The sequence below is a fragment of the Epinephelus fuscoguttatus genome, linkage group LG23, assembly GCF_011397635.1.
Source record: "Epinephelus fuscoguttatus linkage group LG23, E.fuscoguttatus.final_Chr_v1".
NCBI lineage: Eukaryota > Metazoa > Chordata > Actinopteri > Perciformes > Serranidae > Epinephelus > Epinephelus fuscoguttatus.
The window spans coordinates 8,961,227-8,982,314 of NC_064774.1; the positions used below are offsets into that span (position 1 = coordinate 8,961,227).

Sequence of the window (21,088 nt, forward strand, 5' to 3'; positions counted from 1 at the left end):
GCATTGTAGACTGTGAGCCCCTCTAAAGCGTATGTCATGCAAGAGTACCAGTAGAAACAAATGGATTGATAACAGTTATTTTGACATTCAAAGTGTGTCGACAGATTCATGTCATCAAGTCATGCATTCAGAAACATGTAAGAAAATCTTCCACCTCATGGCAAAAACACATGGGACATGATGGAGGTACAACATGTCAGCCAGCGCATCTCCACAGCAGATCACAACCAATCAACTTGTGGTGGGGTGCTCCTTCAATGCAGTGTGTTTCAGGCATTTAGTGCTATTGAATGCAGCCTAACCCTGCCTCCTCCCCAACCACACCCCTAATCAGTGCCAGATTATATAAGGCCCCTGGTGGCTCCTGTCCTCTTCCCTGTTGTGGCTGATTGTTAGCAGCTCTGATCCATTATCTGAGCACAGTGCATGTGGAAACCCTGCTGAGTGATTCTGTGTTAATGCCCTGTGTCAGAGGTGGTTCTTTTTATTTAGCTTTATAGTTGGTTTGCTTACGTTGTCCTTATTTTGCTGTTATATCAAACCAACTTAGGTTATTTGTTTGCAATTCTTTTTGTATGAGCTCTTTTCTTTCAGTAAAGCAGAGTGCCGCCTGTGTTGGGAGGCAAGGCATCTATGACGAGGTCCCTGAACTTACTGCATGCGAATAAAAGCAGTAGGACATGAGTGTAGATTGCACCATTTTGCCACGAGTATTGCTGTGTTGCACCTGAGGTGAAAGGGTGGTGGCAGCCCTGGGCACTCCTCAGTGCAGCCTACCTCTCCACGAGTGGCCTCTGCTCACCATCCCTTGTTCAGTTGTGTGTTGGACTCGATATTTTATCTAACTTGTGGTTTTAGATTTTGGATAAAGACTCTTTTAAGCTAATTCTAAAACAGTATTTTAATTTCCTCTTATTAGTTTTTGCGTTGGTTTGACAATTAACGTTTTTTTCTCCCAGCTGCTCCAGTCCCTACTTGCTCATTTTTGCAAAATTCAACAAAATATTTGGTTTATATTGACTTCATGTCTCTGTCCTTGTTTCAGTAACGAGTCTGTTTGCAGCATTCCTAATGCAGTCAGGAACACTTATTTCCATTTGCAGGATTATATTTGGTGGTATGGCTCTGTTCTGGGGCCTCTTTGCCTTTCCTCAGGCCTACTCAGAAAGCCTAAGGTGAAGAGAGCACACCTCTCTGCCCTTCCATGTGCAAAAATGAGGAAAGCCTGGGGGCAGAGAGCACACATCCCTGCCCTTCCATGCGCCTACATGGAAAGCCTAAGGCAGGGAGAGCAGCAGCAAAGACCCCCAGGAACAGAACAGAGCAGCATCAATGATAAGTCAGACACAGCATGAAAAAGGAGGAGCTGGGGTGGAGGCAGGTTGCAAAGCAGCTTGCAGAGGAAGCAGCAACAGTAGGCAGCCAGAGCAGTTTAAATAGGGCGCCCTGAATGAAATTTGCCAATTGGTTGCATAGAAAGGAATCATGTGATCTATCAGCTGACTCCCTTCATCAATCAGCTGCTCCATCAATTGATTGGGCTGTTTGAGATCAGCTGATGTAGCTGAGCTTGACATCCTGTCCTGCCTGAACTAACACTGTGCTCAACTTTTGAACTAAATGTAGGGTTCTGGAAAAAGTATTTCCTGGGGTATAATTCCCCCAGATGGCGTTGTTGGTCCTCTTCTACTTCTTCCACTTGTTGCCCCCCTCGCCACAAACTGAAGCTGCTACACTGACCACATTAGCCACACCTGCCTGTGTGGGCGCTGTGCTGCTTGTGAAGAGTCCTGTCTCTGACTTCTCACAGACTGAGGACACAGTTTTAGTGCTAAAAGGTGAAACACCATAAACATGTTCCATGAGTCAATGTGCCTGCATATAAAGGAAAGACAAAACCCTGTCAACTGAGTTACACTGAGTTCAAACAGAGTGTAGGGCTCCTTATAATGACACACAACAGAAACTATTAAAGCTAAAGCTTTTTCTGTGGATCAGGTTTTAGGATGATCTGTCTTCAATCAATCACATGTCTGTTAAAGTCTTGTTGTTGAATTGTGTCTTTACTGAGAGAAGCCAGCACATTATTATCTGTTAACATCTTGTCTAATCCAGGCACTGATCTCAGTCCCCAAATACAACATCTTTACATCTGGATTCATTTAATATCAACTGAAATACAGAGACATATATTACCTTGTCTTCAGGCACATACAGTCCAAAGTGTTAGATGAGTGGACTCCATCAGTCAGGTAAAATGAGTCTGTGTGACTGTTGTTTATAGTTCACCTCAGTTCCTGCTGTAGGTGCAAAAAAGACCTGATTCGCCCTCTGTTTTTTCAGATAAGCTGTTTGTTTCAGTAAGATCAGTGCGATATGAGATCTTGTGCCCTTGTTATCTTTATCACAAAGTCATCACTGACAACAGGTGCAGCTTTCAGAAGCAGCTTATCTCCCCCAACCACAGTGCATGATGGGAAACTCTCTGCTCTCCTCTAATCTAATGAAGTTTAATACAAACAGTTCTTTTCTGATTCTTCAGTATGCATTACCTTATGAACCATAAGGAGCCATGTGGAGGTGGATACATGTCTAACAGTAACAGCTGTTAGGTGTAACAATAAACACTTTTATAACTCTCAACTCTCGTTTCCATGAGTTGATTTTCTCATCCTGATGATTTACCTGCAGCCACACGGCAACACCTCAAACACCAACCACACAAAGCACCAAGACTTGCAAAATAGACATCAGAGAAATAAGAGAGACATTATTATCACAAAACCAACAATATAAGAGCAGTTAAGAGGCAGGATCTTAAAGCTGTTAATAATTATTAGGTGAGTTTATCCTTCTGGTCTTTAAAATAATAGCCACTGTAGGTGTGCGTTAAGCAGCATAAAAAGAACAACGCATTTGGTGAAAGGGAAACTAGATATAATGCCTTAAGAGATGATACCAGAAGTGATGTTTAACATTTCGTTTTACACCGTGTTTACCTTCCCATCTCACCTGGATGCTTCTTCACTTTCACTTTCACCAGTAACAAACCTGCGGTGGCTCAATACACCATCTAGTGACCTGTTCAGGTATTACACCAACACAGGAACAAGGAAAGTACAATGACAATGCGTTAGATTCCTATTTAAGACATAGTAGAATAAAAAATGTATATTTAACTTATTATTTTAGACATTTTTTTTAACCCTTTACATTTACATATATTACATCAGGGGCGTTTCTTGGGACTGAGAACATTGGGGGCTGAGCCCAGAACCTTACAGGGAAGTCTATGGGATCCTACCTGGGAAAAAAGCTCCATGCTTTCTTGAGCCTTATTGCGTCTTGTCTACAGCCAAATACTGCCAACATGTACTTCAAAATGTGTCAAAATAAAATTACATTATATTGATAGAAACGGGATGATGCACTTATAGATAACACAGGAATTAAAGCCAAAAAAATAAATATTTTGTAAATATTTTGACTGAAGCCAAGTCATATTCCCCCTCAATTTTTAAAAAATGTTAGAGGTTACATGATTTGCGATTTTTAGTTTTTTGTTTTTTTTTAACACCAGACCATGTGAAAAAGTTGAGTGATGATGCCTACAGACTATATCAGGAGCCATATTTTCCCCAAAAAATGCACATTACATGAGTCAGTTTAAAAAACAAACAAAAGAATACTGCGGACCTATTCCCATCTAGCCCAGAGGTAACCACCCAATATTAATACCAGTGTTAACAACTCAGAGCTTTTCTTTTGAGCATACATACAATGAAATAATGACCGTAAATAACAGACAGTAAAATATATATGCCAGCTGTAACAGACACAAATAAAACAGTAACGGTACATCTGAGTTTAAAGGGCACATTACAAAAAAAAAGTAAACGCTCTGCATGTTAGAATTAGGCGGCACAGAGTTGCAGTGGTTAGCACTGTTGCCTCACAGCAAGAGGGTTCCCTCTGTGTGGAGTTGGCATGTTCTCCCCGTGTCAACGTAGGTTTTTGGCTGGGAATAAAAAACTCCCCAAAGGATCCAGCACTGCTGCTGCTGCTACTGCTGCTACTGCTGGTGCTGCTGTCAGTACCAGGAGACAGTGTAGCACGATCCATCCCCAACTCTCTGGTTGTGGTGCACTTGTTGGGTTTGGTCTCACAGGTTTGGGCGAAGCCTTTGTTGCTGTAAAGAGACCAAACAAATCTGTGTCATTCCTATGAAGAAATAACATTTAATGAAAAACGACCATCTTGCTGTAGGATCACACCAGCCGCAACACTGCGATTTGCAACTTAAAACAAGTGGCATAAAACTGTGGGGCCAGTGGCCCCTTCTCTACTTCCTACCCCCCTATTTCTGCCCCCTTGCTCAGACCACACCCCTCTATGAATTTGGCTTTAATTTTGATCTCAACTACACACCTGTAAAGTATTGTGACTGTGTCTTACACAGTTGTGATGCTATCGCATTGACAAAATCTGTCCATATCTTCAGTAGCTAGCTAGCTAACCCTACACTTTTCAGGGTTTGATTTTGGTTTTGGAACAGGGAAGAAACGTATATCTTTTTCCAACCTCTCCAGGTAATGAGCATCAGTAACACACGACGTGCCCCAGGCACAACATTTAGCTCCAAATCCACAAAACCAGCCTGACAATGAAGGAAATCTGAAGCGACTGCATTAGAGTCAATGGAGCACAGCTGTGTTGTTGTTGGACCCTGGTCTGAGCCAGCCCAATGGTACTTCTCTTACTTAATGAAGGGTCAATGGGTGTCATCAAGACTGGATGTCAATATTTATCAAGACCAGATACTACAAGAAGGAAGTGTACAGATTGTGGATTGCAGAAGTCCACAATATTTTTCTCCTCAGGTTCTTATTTATCCAGAAAAGCTGCTGAATTGAATCTGCTAAGACAGTTCTACTGAGTTTACTTACCAGTGACAGTGAGCCGACATGTAGCAGTGCTGCTGCCATAATTTGTGAACACATCACACATGTACAGTCCTGAGTCATCAGTCCTGAGTCTGGACACATGAAGTCTGAGTCGTCCCTCTCTGAGGACGTCTTTGTCACACTGGACTCGTCCTGTAAACTGTTCATCCTGAGACTCTGGGACCTCAACACCTCCATGTAGACGAAACAGGACTGATGGTCTGAGATCAGTAGATAAAAAGGGAGTGGAGGGAGCTGTCAGTTTTAGTCGTGAACATCCACTCCAGTGTGATGTTGTGGTTCTCCTCTGCCTGATAGGAGGTCTGTGTCACACTGACTACAAATGTTCCTGTTGAGGAGACAGAGAGGGAAAGTGAGGAGCAGACAAAGTGACAACTTTAACATGTGAGCCTTTAAACTCCATCTATAGATGTTTGTGTGCAGAGTTTGACTGATTGACTGAATAACAGTGTGCTGTGTTTCACTCTCCTCTTCCATGTATCTAACGTTACCTTAGCAAAGCCTACGTCTATCATAGACGTAATGAGGGCGTAATGGAGGAGGGGGGTGGGACTTTGGAGGGAGGCGGGAGTTGAGGATGTTCAAATTTTTTCTAAGTGCTGTGTGAAATGCAAGAAAGGTAAGAGTAGCTTTAACTGGATACGCGTCAAGAATATTTCGAATTTAATCGACAGTCACAACAACATTGATGTCGTTGTTGTTGGACATGATTTAATCCATATAAATGTCAATATATTCAACATTATGCTGTGTTCACATGGAATCAGAGAGACTGTAGACAGCAAATGATAAACACCTTCTGGGTGGCATGGGACACCTGACTTTTGTCACTAGTGAACTTCGCTAGGATCTGTTGGATTTTTTTTAATGTATGGCATTATTCTGTCAACCCAAGTTGAAAAGTAATTTGTGTATCCGCCTAGTGATTCAGATCTGCTCCAGAATTTAGTGGGTTCTTTTTCTTTGTTTGCCCGTGATACACCCTTCCACCAAGTTGCATGGAAATCAGGACGGTAGTTTTTCTGTAATCCTGCTGAGTTACAAACAATCATACCAAAAACACAACCTCCTGGTCAGAGGCAAAAAGCCTGAGAGTACTCTGTCTTTTGTGTTAGTGGATAATAAAGTGAAGGTGTAAACTCACCACAGACACAGGAGGTCAGGTTGATGAGCAGCAGGATGATGCACATCATCTTCTCCCTGTGAGAGGAGACAGAGGTGAAGAGCTAGACAGTAATTATAATACTGGGGCGGACACATCCACCACAATATTCAAATATATCATAGTATGCCAAGAAGAAAAGTTATGGTGTGTACTAAGCCTGCTTCCTAATAGTTGACCAAATGTTAGTCGACCAGAAAGGTCATTAGTCGCAAGATTTCACTGGTCGCTTAGTCGCAGAACAGAATCTAGAATTTAGAATATTAAAGTCTGTGTTTGTTGGACCCATCCAGCAGCCTGCCCCAGTCGGACTTTAGCCGCCTTAATTTTTGTCCTTGTCCCGCTGTGTTTCCCCCTGATGCTGACAGGCGCCGTTAAACTATGACAGCAACCAGCTGCGTATCATGTTGATGTCACAGGTTGCCTTTTTTGTTGGTTTCTTCGAAGTGAAACCGGGCTCGACAGACACAGGAAGTGTCCACGCTCAGCAGTCAGACAGGAGTCAGGTTAATTTCCAGGGCTGGTACCTGCGGTTATTCCACAGGCTAGTTAATAACATGTCGGACAGGAAATCCAAAGTGTGGGATCATTTTGAGAAGGTGAAGGACGAACCCAAGGTGATATGTAAACTCATCTTCATTGGTCGACTACAAACATGACGTATCATCTGAAACATGGAAGTAGCTACATGCCCATTAGCCCACAGCGTCATTAACAGGCGGCTCGCTCAGTGTGTGACGTGCACTTGGAGATAAAATATAGGCCTATATTAATGAAGGTTCATTAGTACGGTTTGTATTTCTCTGTAATGTAGCACAGTGTTAACAATGTTACTGACACTATTCTTTCTCACACCTTCAACTCAAACCATTGTGTTGCCCCGCCCAAAATATATCATTTAATTATTACATTAATATCTTAAACATGTGAGCGACTAGTGACGACTATTGGTCGACCAGGAAAATTCTTAGTCGGGGTCAGCCCTAGTGTGTGAACCTTTCCTGTGCCGCCCTCAATCAGATGCTGCCCCCTAAAGTGGCGCTCAGTCATGAAAAGAAACAGAATATGTTAAATAGGTGTACAGTACATAGACCATCTGATATTAACATAATGTCACCCAGACCATGTGACTGTGAAATGACCTTGAAAAATAATGTTCCATTAAATCCATAAAGGTTTATTATATGATACAGGAGGGTATTAGGACCAATCAAAACTATGAAACACTGCTATTGTGTTTTCTCCTAGGTTGGGCCCACTTTGGATTTAAATTGACTTGACTATATCATCATATTCAAAATATTTCTATCCAGCGTTCAACTGAAAAACGAAACAAACTGAAACTACAGCAGAAAGGGCAGGAAACCACGCTGTCTCACCTCGCCTAAAATACATGCGTAGAAAAAAATAGAGGAAACAAGTAGGCTGTCAGTCATGTCACTTTACAGTTAAATTATACAATACTTCCAAAATAAGGATGCTATAAATTGGATGAGAAAGAGGGGAGGAGAAAAAGCCTTCAGAGGCACCGAGTTGTTTTCTTTAATTTATTTCTGTTTCCTCCGCTCTCTTCAACAGCTGTGGGAACAGTCCAAATTACTGTCAGTAATAGACTACAGGACTATTAACAGTGATATCAGCTCTTTGTATTCGCACATTACGTCATGTCTCATCTGGCACACCGGAAAGGTCCAAAAGTTGAAATTCTGCACAGCAACTCACACAATATAAAAGTTAGCAGGTGGAGATTTTCGGTGGGTAGATGGTAAGATGTCTTCCTCTGTGTCTCAGTGCAGTCACTTAGTGGTGATGGTGTTGCAAACAGCGTGCACTCTAGGAAACTGCTGGAGCGTGATTGGTTGATCAGAGTGACTCTAAGTCTAACACATATTTGTGACAACCCCCTTCCTGTAAAGTGCTGGCACTCTAATGACTCACTCACAGGGTCCTCAAGAAAGAGTCCTGTACGTCCTGATGAGTTGTTTCTTTGAGAACCTCAGTGTCTGTGGATGCATAGCTTTATTTCTAATCAGTAGATTTAGTGAAACAAACATTGACTGCAAAGAGAGTGATGCAGACAAACAGTAGAGCTGCTGCCAGTCCCAGTCCAACGTAGAGGCCGATCCTTCCTCGACTCTCAGGTTCACTTATTCCAGGTGACACAGAGACAATCTACAGTCTGTCTTTAGTCATCACAATACTCCTTTGTATTTATTATCCTGATCATCACACACAACTGATGGACACCAGGCATCAGCACTAAAAACTATGTCAACTACAACCACAGCAATGGAAAGCTTATTTGTTCTCCTGCACACATGGAGGCCTGACTTTTCAAAGAACAAAAGCTGCAGTCATATATTTCTGCCACAAGTGGTTAAAGTCAATGAGTGCTCTCCTAGCAGCAGGTGAATGGGACTTGTTGGTGACTGAGGAGTCCTCTGGACTGTCTCTGAAAAGGTTTATACATGATACATTACTATTTTTACTGATAAAACACTAGTGGTTTGTTATGGCGAAGGGTTACACTTAAAATACAGCTAAGGATGAGTGGTTAAACATTTCAGTAATCAAAAGAAAAATGACGTACTGATGGAGGGCAGGGGTGATTCTAGGATCAGAGGTTTAGGGGTGCTGAGCAGCCAGAGAGCTGCCCGGCCAGGCAAGATAAATTTCACTGTTTTGTACATTTTAACTCAATTTCATTCCCACATTTATGAAAGACAAGCACTTTTTGGGAAAGTCTGTGACTAAACCATCAAATCTGATAAAGGTTATTTAAATGCTGAGCCACAGCAAAAGAGGAATGGATTGGAATCATGAAATAAACATATGGTAACCCTAATTTCTGGGGGAAGACAACTCATTCTGATACAGCAGCTCCTCAACATACACATAAACAGTATGTATGTTTCTGGAGTAAACCAGCCCCTATAGTGAGTACCAAAAATACCAAAAATGGACCTTGGACTTATTTTTTGGACTTTTATTTGAAATGAAATGCACAACATGTAACATTAACACATTAACAGTAATTGACTTTTTCAGTGTTTGTCTCTGCCTTTTTCCTTCTTGTCTGTATTATATGATACAAATACATAAATAAAAATACACTTCAAAAAAGAAAAGTGCTTGAAATCTACAAAATAATAATAATAATAAATACACACAGTAGAAGTTCTAATGTTAATGGGCATCCAGTCAGTTAGCTAGTCAGTAGCACCTTGGCTTTAATATTAACACATGCACATGACACAACAGCGAGCTTCTCTCATTCCAGTTCAAACAGAGGACAGTGGTACTGACCACCTGTAACGTTTCCTAGCTAGAAAAAACGTCAGCTAACTCCTACCTGACAACATAAACAGTGACCTACGATTAAATGCAGCAAAAATGAAGGGGGGGGGGGGCTGTATTTTTGTTGTTAAGATATTACGTTGCAACCAAGTACTATATGGTTTTGACACTTTTCTAGCTTGTTAAAAAGGGACATACAGTAAAAAAAAAAAAATTTTTAATCTCTCAAATTTTAGGGGTGCTGGGATTCAATATGGAGGTGCTTCAGCACCCCCAAAAATGGGCTAGACACGCCTATGATGGGGCTATTTTATTGTTTTAAATCATGTGCAGACAAAATATTCTTTTAAAACTCTCACTCGCAAATACAGTTACAGATACGCAAAACAATACAAAATACACAATGCTAAAAGGAAACAAAAGGTAAGACTCAAAATAATTACGCACAAAGACACAAATTAGGCGACTGCTTTCCTCCTTCCCTCACGATTTGCAAGTATGGCACAATGAATCAGAGTATTTAATTTAACGCGGCTTCGAAAAAAAGAAGATTTCAAAAGCTCTCTGGTAGTTGAATGCCTCTGGAACAGGCCCATTTATGGCAACACACTGGATCCGTGGCGTGCAAGATCCAGCCGAGGCGCGGGTGCCGGAGCTAATAACGCCCATTCATCTATTGGTCTATTGTTGCTTTAATTTGCAGCTATGCTTTTAATTAAGCTGACATGTCATGACAGTCAAGTCCAGCGTTGTTTCGGGCGTGGAGGCTCCGTAGGATCCCTTGATACCCGTGGCGGAGAATCTGAGGTGAGGCCGGATGATATTCCACAGGGAAGCGCAACTACTTTGTGGACTTTGAGTGGAGAAATACCAGTCTCACTGATAAAACTGCAGTGTTTTGAGTTGTTGAGTTAGGGGCAGGGCTGCTGCTGGACATTCAGGTCTTGAATCAGTGCTCTAATGACTCACTCACAGGCTCCTGTACGTCCTCATGAGTTGTTTCTCTGGTAACATCAGTGTCTGTGGATGCATCGTTTTCTTTCTTATCAGTACATTTAGTTAAATAGACTTTGACTGCAAAGATGGTACAGACAAACAGTAGAGCTGCTGCCAGTCCCAGTCCAACGTAAAGGCCGATCCTTCCTCGACTCTCTGGTTGTGGACTCTCTGGTTGTGGACTCTCTGGTTGTGGACTCTCTGTTGGTCTCTGAGGTTTGGGCTCATCAGCAGCTGCTGACAGAAAATAAGATCAGCAGACTGACAGGGAGAAAACCTGTTTTAAGCCAGTAGAAAGACTAAATAAAATCCTAATCTGCATCACAGGTCACATATTAAAGATGTGAGGTTTTACTTCAAAGTCAGAAAAAGGTCTCTTAAAAGTACTTTAATGTTTCTGTAGAGTAACTGAATTAAATATTCAAACTAGAGCTAAAACATGAATAATCTTGATCTTTAATTTTCAAGTTCAAACAGAAAAACAGTCTCTGGTTCCAGTATTAATCAACTTACCAGTGACAGTGAGCCGACATGTAGCAGTGCTGCCGCCATAACGTGTGGACACTTCACACATGTACAGTCCTGAGTCATCAGTCCTGAGTCTGGACACATGAAGTCTGAGTCGTCCCTCTCTGAGGACGTCTTTGTCACACTGGACTCGTCCTGTAAACTGTTCATCTGTTAGGACCTCAACACCTCCATGTAGATGAAACAGACCTGAGGCTCTGAGATCAGTTAACAGTTCACAGTAGATATAAAGGGAGTGGAGGGAGCTGCCAGGTTTGGTGGTGAACATCCACTCCAGTGTGATGTTGTGGTTCTCCTCTGCCTGATAGGAGGTCTGTGTCACATTGACTACAAATGTTCCTGTTGAGGAGACAGAGAGGGAAAGTGAGGAGCAGACAAAGTGACAACTTTAACATGTGAGCCTTTAAACTCCATCTATAGATGTTTGTGTGCAGAGTTTGACTGATTGACTGAATAACAGTGTGCTCTTATTTAGAACAGAGCTGGAAGGCTGCAAAACTAAAGAGCTGAAAGATACCACAGGTAATACATGATAGCAAAAATCAACAGTCTGACAGTGTGTTTAGTCTTTAGTGTTTGTGGATAATAAAGTGAAGGTGTAAACTAACCACAGACACAGGAGGTCAGGTTGATGAGCAGCAGGATGATGCACATCATCTTCTCCCTGTGAGAGGAGACAGAGGTGAAGAGTCACAAACACATGAGATCACAGTTCTGTGGTGGCAAAATTATTATTCAATAAACAATTTAAAGAAAAGTCTTCACACGTCGGCTGTCTTTCTTGAGTTTTAATAAGCATTCATGAATGGAGACACTCACACATACAACCGCATGAACAGTCAGTCAGTGAGCGAGTGCCTAGCAAGTCTTCTCGCCCTGCTATCTTTATAGTTCCCATAACACATGCACATCAACAGTCAAAATATGTGGCGCCTTGACATTCCTAAAACACAACATATCTTCAGACTAACAAGGACACTTGTTGTCCTCCCTGGCTCATAATCTTGGTGTCTGAGCCTCCCTGGCTCGTGACCTTGGTGTCTCTCACTGCTGTCACAGTAGGGGTTAAATGAACATAAAAAATAAACTCACATCATACATCATAGCAATACCAAATACCAGAATTTTCCATCACATTCCACCCTTTTTAGCATTCTCATGCTAAACCATAAGCATGGAAAATTATCTTACTACCTTATGTCCTATGAGTTCCATCCGTACCAGCCAAACGCCAGTGTCACCATCCTCCAACATGGTAGATGAAAACCCAGGCAGAAGTCACAGGCCATAAGCACAGGCAAGCCAAACATCCCCTCCTATATGGTGAAGGAGAGGGTAAAAGACTTGTCCGTCTAACTACTCTACCTCATAAGGGAAAAACCTCTATATGATGAGGGCAAAAATCCCTTATACCACACTCTAAGCTGAGGCAAGATAAGCATAAATGGAAAATTTCATCTTTAATGAGAATACACAATAGTAAAATCAATAAAGGGAACACATTGCTTTACTGGCTATCATGCGAATGTTTATATAAAAGTAAATAAAGATGAATAAAATGATAAATAAAAATGAAAATAGAAAAATTAAAGTGAAAATCAAAAGAATAAATTGAGTGTAATGTAAAAATGTGATTTGCTAATCAACCTCCTATTGAATCAACTTTAATGATCAAAACATTTCTAAACTAAAACACATAAATGTGAATCAGAATAAAACTTAAACGAGTGACTCCTGTGAATTGTAAGGAGGAGTCCACAGATCCATCTGCACGTAGCGCCCTACAGAAGATGATACCATTGATGTAATCAAAGATCTCACACAGGGAACGATGCACCACATAAAAATGCACCGCATAAAAATGCACAGATGCAATAATGACGCTTTCCATCCACTCAAAGAAAACCAGGACCACAGGTCCATAATGCTCAAGTTCAAGTTCAAGTTCAGTGTCACGGCTCTTCTCCAGATGCAACAGGTCATTAAGATGAGCAACCACATGTGTCATGTTATCAGTGATGTATGTATGTATGTATGTATGTATGTATGTATCGCAATCAGTACCCACAATATGACAAACCCCCCTTGGCTAGCCAGGACTAAATCCATAGCCATCCTGTTCTGCAGAGCCACATTTCTGAGGCCCTGTACTGCTGGTGTGAGTGAGCTAAATCCTGTAGCCATGTTGCCTGTGAGATTTTCCAAGTCCACAGCTACAGCATCAATCTTGTGTGCATTGTTTACTGTTCCCCACCTTTGCAGGAGACCCCCAAAACCCTTCTCCACAGGGGCCACCCTTACCACAGCTCGTCTTGCTCTGTGCGGTGGGTAGTAGTGATCATAGTCTGTGTGAAAATGAGTCAAATCAGGAACAATAGTCACAGCAGGCAGCAACTTAGCCAAGTAGCACCTGCCACACCATCCAGGCTGAAGTGCCTGATGAACATGTTTGCCACACACCCAGACGTGTTGTCTGAGCGATCCATATCCATCACTGGATGTCAGTAAGCCATCTCCATCACCAAAAGCACCTGGATCGGACCGTTCCACCTGCAAGCTTTCCAGTTCTTTTGTCTCAGATCTCTCACCACAACGTAGTCGCCTGCATTGAGATCATGCAGCTTCCCTTCCGCTGGTTTGGGCAGGGCAGCTTTCACCTGTTGGTGGATTTCAGACAAAACAGAGGACAAGGTTGCACAATATCATAACATTTCATCCTCGCAGTGACCAGTGTCTGGCAACTGCCTTTTAACAGGCCCAGTCGCAGTATTGAGAGGTCTGCCAAATAAGATCTCAAATGGACTGAATCCATTTGCGCTCCTCCTCGTAGAGCTTTTGTCCATGACATCTTAGTCTCCTCACACACTTTCACAAGTTTGTTTTAAAAGTTGCATTTTCTCTCTCAAATGCCTCTCCAGAGGCTGGGTGATATGCACAATGTTGTCTCAAATCAATACTCACCAACTCACCAATTGGAATTTCCCACCTAGGAATTATCAGAGTCATCAACGCTTTTGCCACTGCTGCTGCATCCTGTTTAGCTGTGGGAAAAGCTTCAACCCATTTAAAACATGCACACAATCACCAAAACAAACTTTTTTTCCCCTTTGCTTGGTGTTAGTTCAATGAAATCCATTTGCAAGTGATCAAAAGTATTAGTATAAAAAGGTATACTATAAAGTATAGTAGCACAGATCACACATCTTTTGCAAAACTTGGTGGTATAACTGGAAAACCCTCTTGTAAACCAGTATCTATGCATCTCATCAACCATTCCCCCCCTTTGACATGTGGTCTAAACCATGTGTCAATTTAGCAAAGAAATGAAAAAGATAGCGAGGGAGACAGGGCAGGCCACCGGGGCCTGTCCACACTTTATCAATCACAGTATATCCTGCTTTTTTCTAAATGACCTTCTCCGCCGGAGAGGCCCTCATCTGCAGGTCTGTTATCTCAGCCGTAGCCATGACTGTAGGAGTAGAAGCAGGGGTTAGTGAGGTAGCATGCAAGGCTAAAGGCAATGGCTGCACATGATGAGCAATAGTTTCCTCCGTTAAAGTTATGAAATCACTATTCTTCTGCCTCTGTCAGAGCCACCAATTCAGCCGCTGTAGCTGAATGTGAGGATGACAAAGGATGTGCGATCACTGTCTCCTGCAGTGTTGTGATGACAAAACCTGAAACATTTTTACCAGTGCTAGGGTCTCTCGAAGCTGATCCATCTACAAAGATTCAAATCAGCGTTGGCAATCGGTGTGTCTCTCAAATCTGGCTTGGGAGAGCAAGCAGAATTTATCACAGCTACACAGACATGTGTGTCAACTGCAGCAACACTATCAAGTTTAGATGAAAAATAAGCTACAGGTCGCTTTCCCCCCGTGTTCTTGTAACAGTACAGAAGTCATGTACCCACCCTTTTCGTCAACATTCTGGGTAAATGGTCGTGTACAGTCAGGCAGTCCAAGAGTAGGAGGTGTTTGCAAAGAAAGTTTCAAATCAACAAAAGATTTCTCTGCGTCAGGAGTCCAAATGACACAATCAGATGCTTTCAGGCCTTTCCCATGAGCAATTGCTGCTAATGGTGCCTCAATTTCAGCGTAATTAGGAAGAGATCACGTGACCCAGGAATGTGAACTCTTTTGCAACAAACTGTAGCTTTCACAGGCTGGCTTTTTGGCCCTGTTCAGCCAAATGAGTCAGCAAGGCAAGGGTGTCTTTAACACAGCCCTCTCTGGTTTCACTCACAACCAAAATGTCATCAACACACTGCAACAAAGCACTTCCTTTAGGCAGTACAAGAGTTTCCAAACTGTCTCTCAAAGCAGAATTTCAAATCAAAATGCAAACCAGAATTGACTCTTGGTGTACTGGAACACTGAAAAAAGCATTTGACAGTTTAACAACTGAAAACCATTTGCTATCAGCTGGAACTTGGGACAGAATTGTATATGGATTTTGGGACAGTAGGCTCCCTGGCCTGCACAGCAGCATTCACAGCTTGCAGGTTTTGCACAAATCTCCACTCTGCAGATTCGCCATCAAGTCGTATTTTACACATAGGAAATATGGGCGTTCTCACAGGAGAGTCTGCACATGGAACAATCATGCCCGCTTTCAACAGATCATCAAACACAGGTTTGATGCCTTCAATTGCTTCACATCTGAGAGGATATTGATTACGACAGGGTCTGCTGTCCAATTTAGGTGTGATTATCACAGGCTCACAGTTGTTTTATCAGACCAACATCAACCAATCAATCAATTTTATTTGTAAAGCCCAATATCACAAATCACAATTTGCCTCACAGGGCACATCATGTTTACTTTTGACCCAGAGATAAGCAGGAACCTGCTGTAGCTCTGGGATGTCTGCAACAGATTTAACCGTGCACATGTCAGTATCAACACCCAGTCTTGTCTGCAAACACGACTTAACGGGAAGTGTCAATGGCACAATTTAGTTTCTTTCTGTGCACCCTCATTTCCTCATTAAAATCAATATGAGGATCAGTTGTAGACTTCCAACATGGAGTGGCGTTCAGCTCCCACACCCACAGACCCTGTGCGGCTAGGATTTACCAGTGAGATGTGTGGATCAGAGTTTTGTGACAAAATCAACTCATGCAATCAATCAGGAAGTTTCACCGAGACAGCACAATTAACGTCATTCCAATACAACCAATCTAGCTGTAACCTGTCCTTTTCCTGTCCTTTACTACACCAGATGTCCTCAGAACCACGGTCAGTGTGTGACATAGGAACCATGTGTGCCGAGCAGTGCAGGCATGTGATGTCAGCATGTGTGTGTGTGTGTGTGTCTGAGAGCTGCAGCAAAACAGAGGAAGGGAGATCTATCTTCCACTCACACACAAACTGTCCCTCAGCGTTTTGGAAAAAAAAGTAGAACTTTCCTTCATTTCATTCACTCTCCTCACCTAAATGCCGTCAAGTGCACAAATCAAAACAATCCCCAATCTACACGAGCTCTTGTCCCATCAGATTGATGGGGCATTTGTCAGAATACAACAATGAGTGTCTGAAAGATTTTCCCTGTCTCAGAATCACAACAATTCAGTGGAGCAGTGTATTTTTCAACAATTGCTACTCCTGTAATCCCAATTGTTTTCTAACATCTCCCACTCAGTTTAGGGTTAGCCTTCAGATGAAAATCACAACGTCTTACCACTGATTCCGCAGCTCCGGAATCCACCAAGAAAGAGAGTTCAACACCCTTAACTGACAGTGTATATCTAGGCATTTATTTTATATGCCTTTGCTGAAAAATCAGCCAGCATACTGCTGTGCTCACTCTCTCTCTGTTCAGATTCAAGGTGCAGAATCGCATCAGAAACAAGCTCATACTCTGCATCAGTCATGATGTGTGTGTTGTGTGTTTCTGTATTTGTGTTAGTGTCAGTGTTCTCACGTGTCTGAAGTGTTGGTTGGTTTCCCGGGTCAGTGTCGTTACCAGATTCGGCCGTCTTCGTGCTCTCACCACAGTCAGTCTGACTCATCTGCCCCATTTTTTTCTTTGTTGTTTCCCCTTTACGGCAGTTTCTTGCCCAGTGTCTCTTTCTGCCGCACTTGAAACAATGGTCATTGTCTTTGTGTCCTCCTTCTGACTTTCCCCAAGTTCGGTCAGTCCACCATACTGCATCGCTGCTTGTCTCAGGCGGTATAGATAGGCAGAGATAGTTTCATTTGCATCCTGCTTAACCGCCACCACTTTTCCCAGTCCAAACGAACAGGGAACTCCGTTTTCAATCTTGTCATCAGCCGAAGAACAATGTCTCTGTAAGGAGTGCTGATTCAGAGAGTCCAGCTGCTCCCTGTTCAACAAACGGTGGAGGCCGTTCAGGTGGACATATATTACCTTGTCTTCAGGCTCATACGGACCAAAGCGTTAGATGAGTGGACTCCAACAGTCAGGTAAAATGTGTCTGTGTGACTGTGGTTTGGAGTTCCCCTCAGTGGTCCTGTAGACACAAAGACCTGATATGCCCTCTGGTTATTCAAATAAGAGCCATCTGCCAGTAGGTGTGGTTTCCTCAGTAACCGAACAGTTAACGGATAAAAAGGCAGCTGCTGTTTTGAGGGGAGGGGGTGGAGTCAGTGGAGTCAGTGGAGCATGATCTTCTTTCTTGCAGGACATATGAGGGAGAAAGAAGAGTGATGATGGCAGGACTACAGAGGCCAGGATTAAGGACGTGCTTGTGAGTGGAGACCCCGTGGAGGGGAGACAGGTGATATTCAGGTGTCTGAGGATGTTTTCACACTTGGTCCTTTTCAGCCCTCTGAGCAGACTAAGCAGTGGTGACTCAGCATTTTTAGGCATCTGTGAACACTCCAAGAGAACTCCGACCCCTCTGAAGTGAACCATACTCGGACCACCTTGAGTATGGCTCTTTGCCCTTTGTATTTAGCCGTCTAGATCACAAGTTGTTGCACTGGGACGCTTGATAAGACAGACCAAACCACGTCAGCCTGTAACGGTTGCAAGGACGCAGGATGAGGATTAGTTTGATCCACAGAAGATACTGCACGTCTCCAGATGTGGAATGTAGAACACATCAAACAGCAACAGTCCACAGCACAGAAACACTAATGCTCACCTCCAATTTTAGATTAATCTGACAGTGAGGGGCTTCATAACCTCAGTGCAGTGCCACATTAGAGTAAAAACAAGACTTTATCAATATATATTATATATGGGCTACAGTGTGAACAGAAAGAGGACTGAGTTTGGTTTGTTTGCTGAGATATCCTGACTTTTCTCTCTAATGTGGGTAAAACGCTGGCATTTCCAGAGCCTACATTTCCCACAATGCAACAGATAGCATCTTTTTATTAGTGCCCATCCATCCACCAGATGCCCTCAGTGTTTCCCAGCAGTGCCCTGTCTCTTCCTCACCTGCTCACCTGTCCCCAGTGTCCCTAATCAGCCCCTTTCCCACAGCCAGTTGTCAGTGTTGTGCCTTTGCTCTTTGACCTGTTGCCTGTTCCTGACCTGCTCAGCCGTCGTGCCTCCTCTTGGATTTGCTTCTTCCTCACCATTACCTAGATAACTTCTCCTTCATCCCACCTTCTTGCCTATTACTGTCTGCATTAGAGTCCACCTCTGGGCTGTGACAGGTGGGGCTGGAGGAACCATGTGGAGCTGTATGAAGCTAACGTGACTTGATGGCTGAGGTGAGCATGCACAGGTTGTTTCACCTTTTTATTCTATGAAACTTGTTGTGCTGCTTTTCTCTGAAAGAGGCTGGACACTGGTGCATGTCGTCATGTCAAAGGTCAAAGTTCAGTCAGTGTGTAGGAGGTAAGGGAGGAAGTGCCTCCCATTGAAATGACCACACTTGGGTGAGACTGTGGCATTAAGGCCTGCTCACACCAGTGATGTAACAAACACATGTTGGTGGTGAAAATAAATACAGATGACATCACTGCATCAGTTGATTCTCTTGTGGAGGTGATGTCAACTAGAATACAATATTGGTGTTACATTCAACTTCTCTGAACTTTGACCCGTCAGTGTACACTGTTGACCAATAGTAACCTGTCTCCAGCCAACATGTGTATGTAGACCATTGTGGGTAGTAAATGGGCTGAAAAATGGGCCCCAAACTCAATCTGAAAGAGTGTTTCCATCTCCCACCTCACGTCTCTGATAATTAAATTTAACTAAAATAACATGCAGTTTGGGGCTGCGGTGTGTAAAGAGTGCAGAGGAGGAGTGTGTTGGTTTATTTTATTTATCCAGAGAGCAGTGTTTTCCAGTTTTGTGTCGAGTCGATTTAAATAACTCATTCACGTTTTTAAGAACCCGAATCTGAAGTTTAAATCTGCTAAATACCAACTAATTTAACTACATGCGTTACATTTCTAATCTCTGCCATGTTTAACTGTCATGTTTCAAAGACAGCTGTGTAATGTGAATGTAACAGAGCACAATGCGAAATAACATTGCAATTTCTAATCAACATTTCTGTGCAATATCTTATTTACACAAACTCCACAAGCGGTCAGAAGCAAGTGGAGATTTATTTATTTTTCCAAAAAAAAGGGGAAAAAAGAAAAAAGCTTGGGATTTTTTTTATTATGCTATTATGATTAGAATTATAATTATTATTATTATAATTATTATTATTATTGTTACATTTTGAAATTATGTTACAGAATTATTATAATTTTTAGGCACTCTTTCTCGTCTTCAAACCTGTAAGTAACTAAAACATTTTGTATAAAGCATCGTTTGTGTTGTGTTAATTGTGTCCATCAGCTGTGCTTCATTCACTGTTGTTAGTTTGACTGATGAACATTTGAATTCACTGTGACACAGGTAGAAAATCGATTCAAACAGACCCAAAGTTTCATCTTCTCTTCTTTATTCAACTCTTTTGATTTGAAGCTGTAAAAATATGAAAAAAAATATGTGAAATACATGTGGTGTCTTTGGTATTTATGGAAAATTGACTGAAGCAACTGTGTTTCATTTCCAGCTCAGTGTCAGACTGATGACATGCACCCAGGAAGTTGTCCAGCAGGAAAACGGTGTCCTCACTTAGACTGGGGAGGAGTTCATGGTTCCTGACAACAGCAAACGGACACCTGACACAGACACAGGTAGGATGTTGTTACTGAGTAACTTACAGTTTATTCATTTTGATATGTTGCAGCCTTGTTTCCTCATTAATCTCCACTCAGCACCCCATAATGTAAATGGCATTGCACATTTATTAAAAAGAAAATGCTGAAATCATATTGACATAAAGGTATATGTTAATGTTTCACATGTGACCAGAAACAGTCCAGTGTTGTGATGACTGACTACAGACAGACTGTAGATTGTCTCTGTGTCACCTGGAATAAGTGAACTTTGACCTCATGTGTTTGTGACTCTTCACCTCTGTCTCCTCTCACAGGGAGAAGATGATGTGCATCATCCTGCTGCTCATCAACCTGACCTCCTGTGTCTGTGGTTAGTTTACACCTTCACTTTATCATCCACAAACACTAAAGACTAAACACACTGTCAGACTGTTGATTTTTGCTATCATGTATTACCTGTGGTATCTTTCAGCTCTTTAGTTTTGCAGCCTTCCAGCTTTGTTGTAAATAAGAGCACACTGTTATTCAGTCAATCAGTCAAACTCTGCACACAAACATCTATAGATGGAGTTTAAAGGCTCACATGTTAAAGTTGTCACTTTGTCTGCTCCTCACTTTCCCTCTCTGTCTCCTCAACAGGAACATTTGTAGTCAATGTGACACAGACCTCCTATCAGGCAGAGGAGAACCACAACATCACACTGGAGTGGATGTTCACAATCTTAATCATCACGCCCCTTAACTCTTTAACTATCTATTGTGAGATGGTAAATAATCTCAGAGCCTCAGGTCTGTTTCATCTACATGGAGGTGTTGAGGTCCCAGAGTCTCAGGATGAACAGTTTACAGGACGAGTCCAGTGTGACAAAGACGTCCTCAGAGAGGGACGACTCAGACTTCATGTGTCCAGACTCAGGACTGATGACTCGGGTGTGTACGTGTGTCAAGTGGTCACACATAATGATGTCAACTTCAGTGAACGCTACCTCAGTGTCACTGGTAAGTTGATTCAGTATGAATTCCTTAACATGTTCAG

At 42.3% G+C, this 21,088-nt stretch overlaps 3 protein-coding genes across 8 annotated transcripts in view; 1 reads left to right on the forward strand and 2 right to left on the reverse strand.

Moving 5' to 3' along the window:
* LOC125884439 (uncharacterized) overlaps nt 1-17,475 on the reverse strand; it is a 53,598-nt gene extending 36,123 nt beyond the window's left edge. Inside the window, exon 1 of one of the 3 annotated variants that reach the window (XM_049569400.1) lies at nt 17,321-17,475. The gene's annotated coding sequence lies outside the window, so the exon portion shown is untranslated. The remainder of the gene's footprint in view (nt 1-17,320) is intronic. The other 2 variants (XM_049569396.1, XM_049569394.1) reach the window with 2 other exon arrangements.
* Nucleotides 1-21,088, reverse strand: part of LOC125884441 (uncharacterized) — a 95,331-nt gene that overhangs the window by 2,053 nt on the left and 72,190 nt on the right. The window contains exons 2-4 of one of the 4 annotated variants that reach the window (XM_049569404.1): nt 11,108-11,286; nt 4,947-5,127; nt 3,202-4,189 (exon numbers count right to left, since the gene is read on the reverse strand). In XM_049569404.1, coding sequence (XP_049425361.1) covers nt 4,002-4,189; nt 4,947-5,127; nt 11,108-11,286 — 548 coding nt within the window. In that variant the 3' untranslated portion in view covers nt 3,202-4,001. Of the gene's footprint in view, nt 1-3,201; nt 4,190-4,946; nt 5,128-9,124; nt 10,654-10,932; nt 11,287-21,088 lie in introns of those variants that run through there. The other 3 variants (XM_049569405.1, XM_049569402.1, XM_049569403.1) reach the window with 3 other exon arrangements.
* LOC125884443 (uncharacterized) overlaps nt 20,362-21,088 on the forward strand; it is an 88,081-nt gene continuing 87,354 nt past the window's right edge. Inside the window, exons 1-2 of the transcript XR_007448699.1 lie at nt 20,362-20,422; nt 20,692-21,051. The gene's annotated coding sequence lies outside the window, so the exon portion shown is untranslated. The remainder of the gene's footprint in view (nt 20,423-20,691; nt 21,052-21,088) is intronic.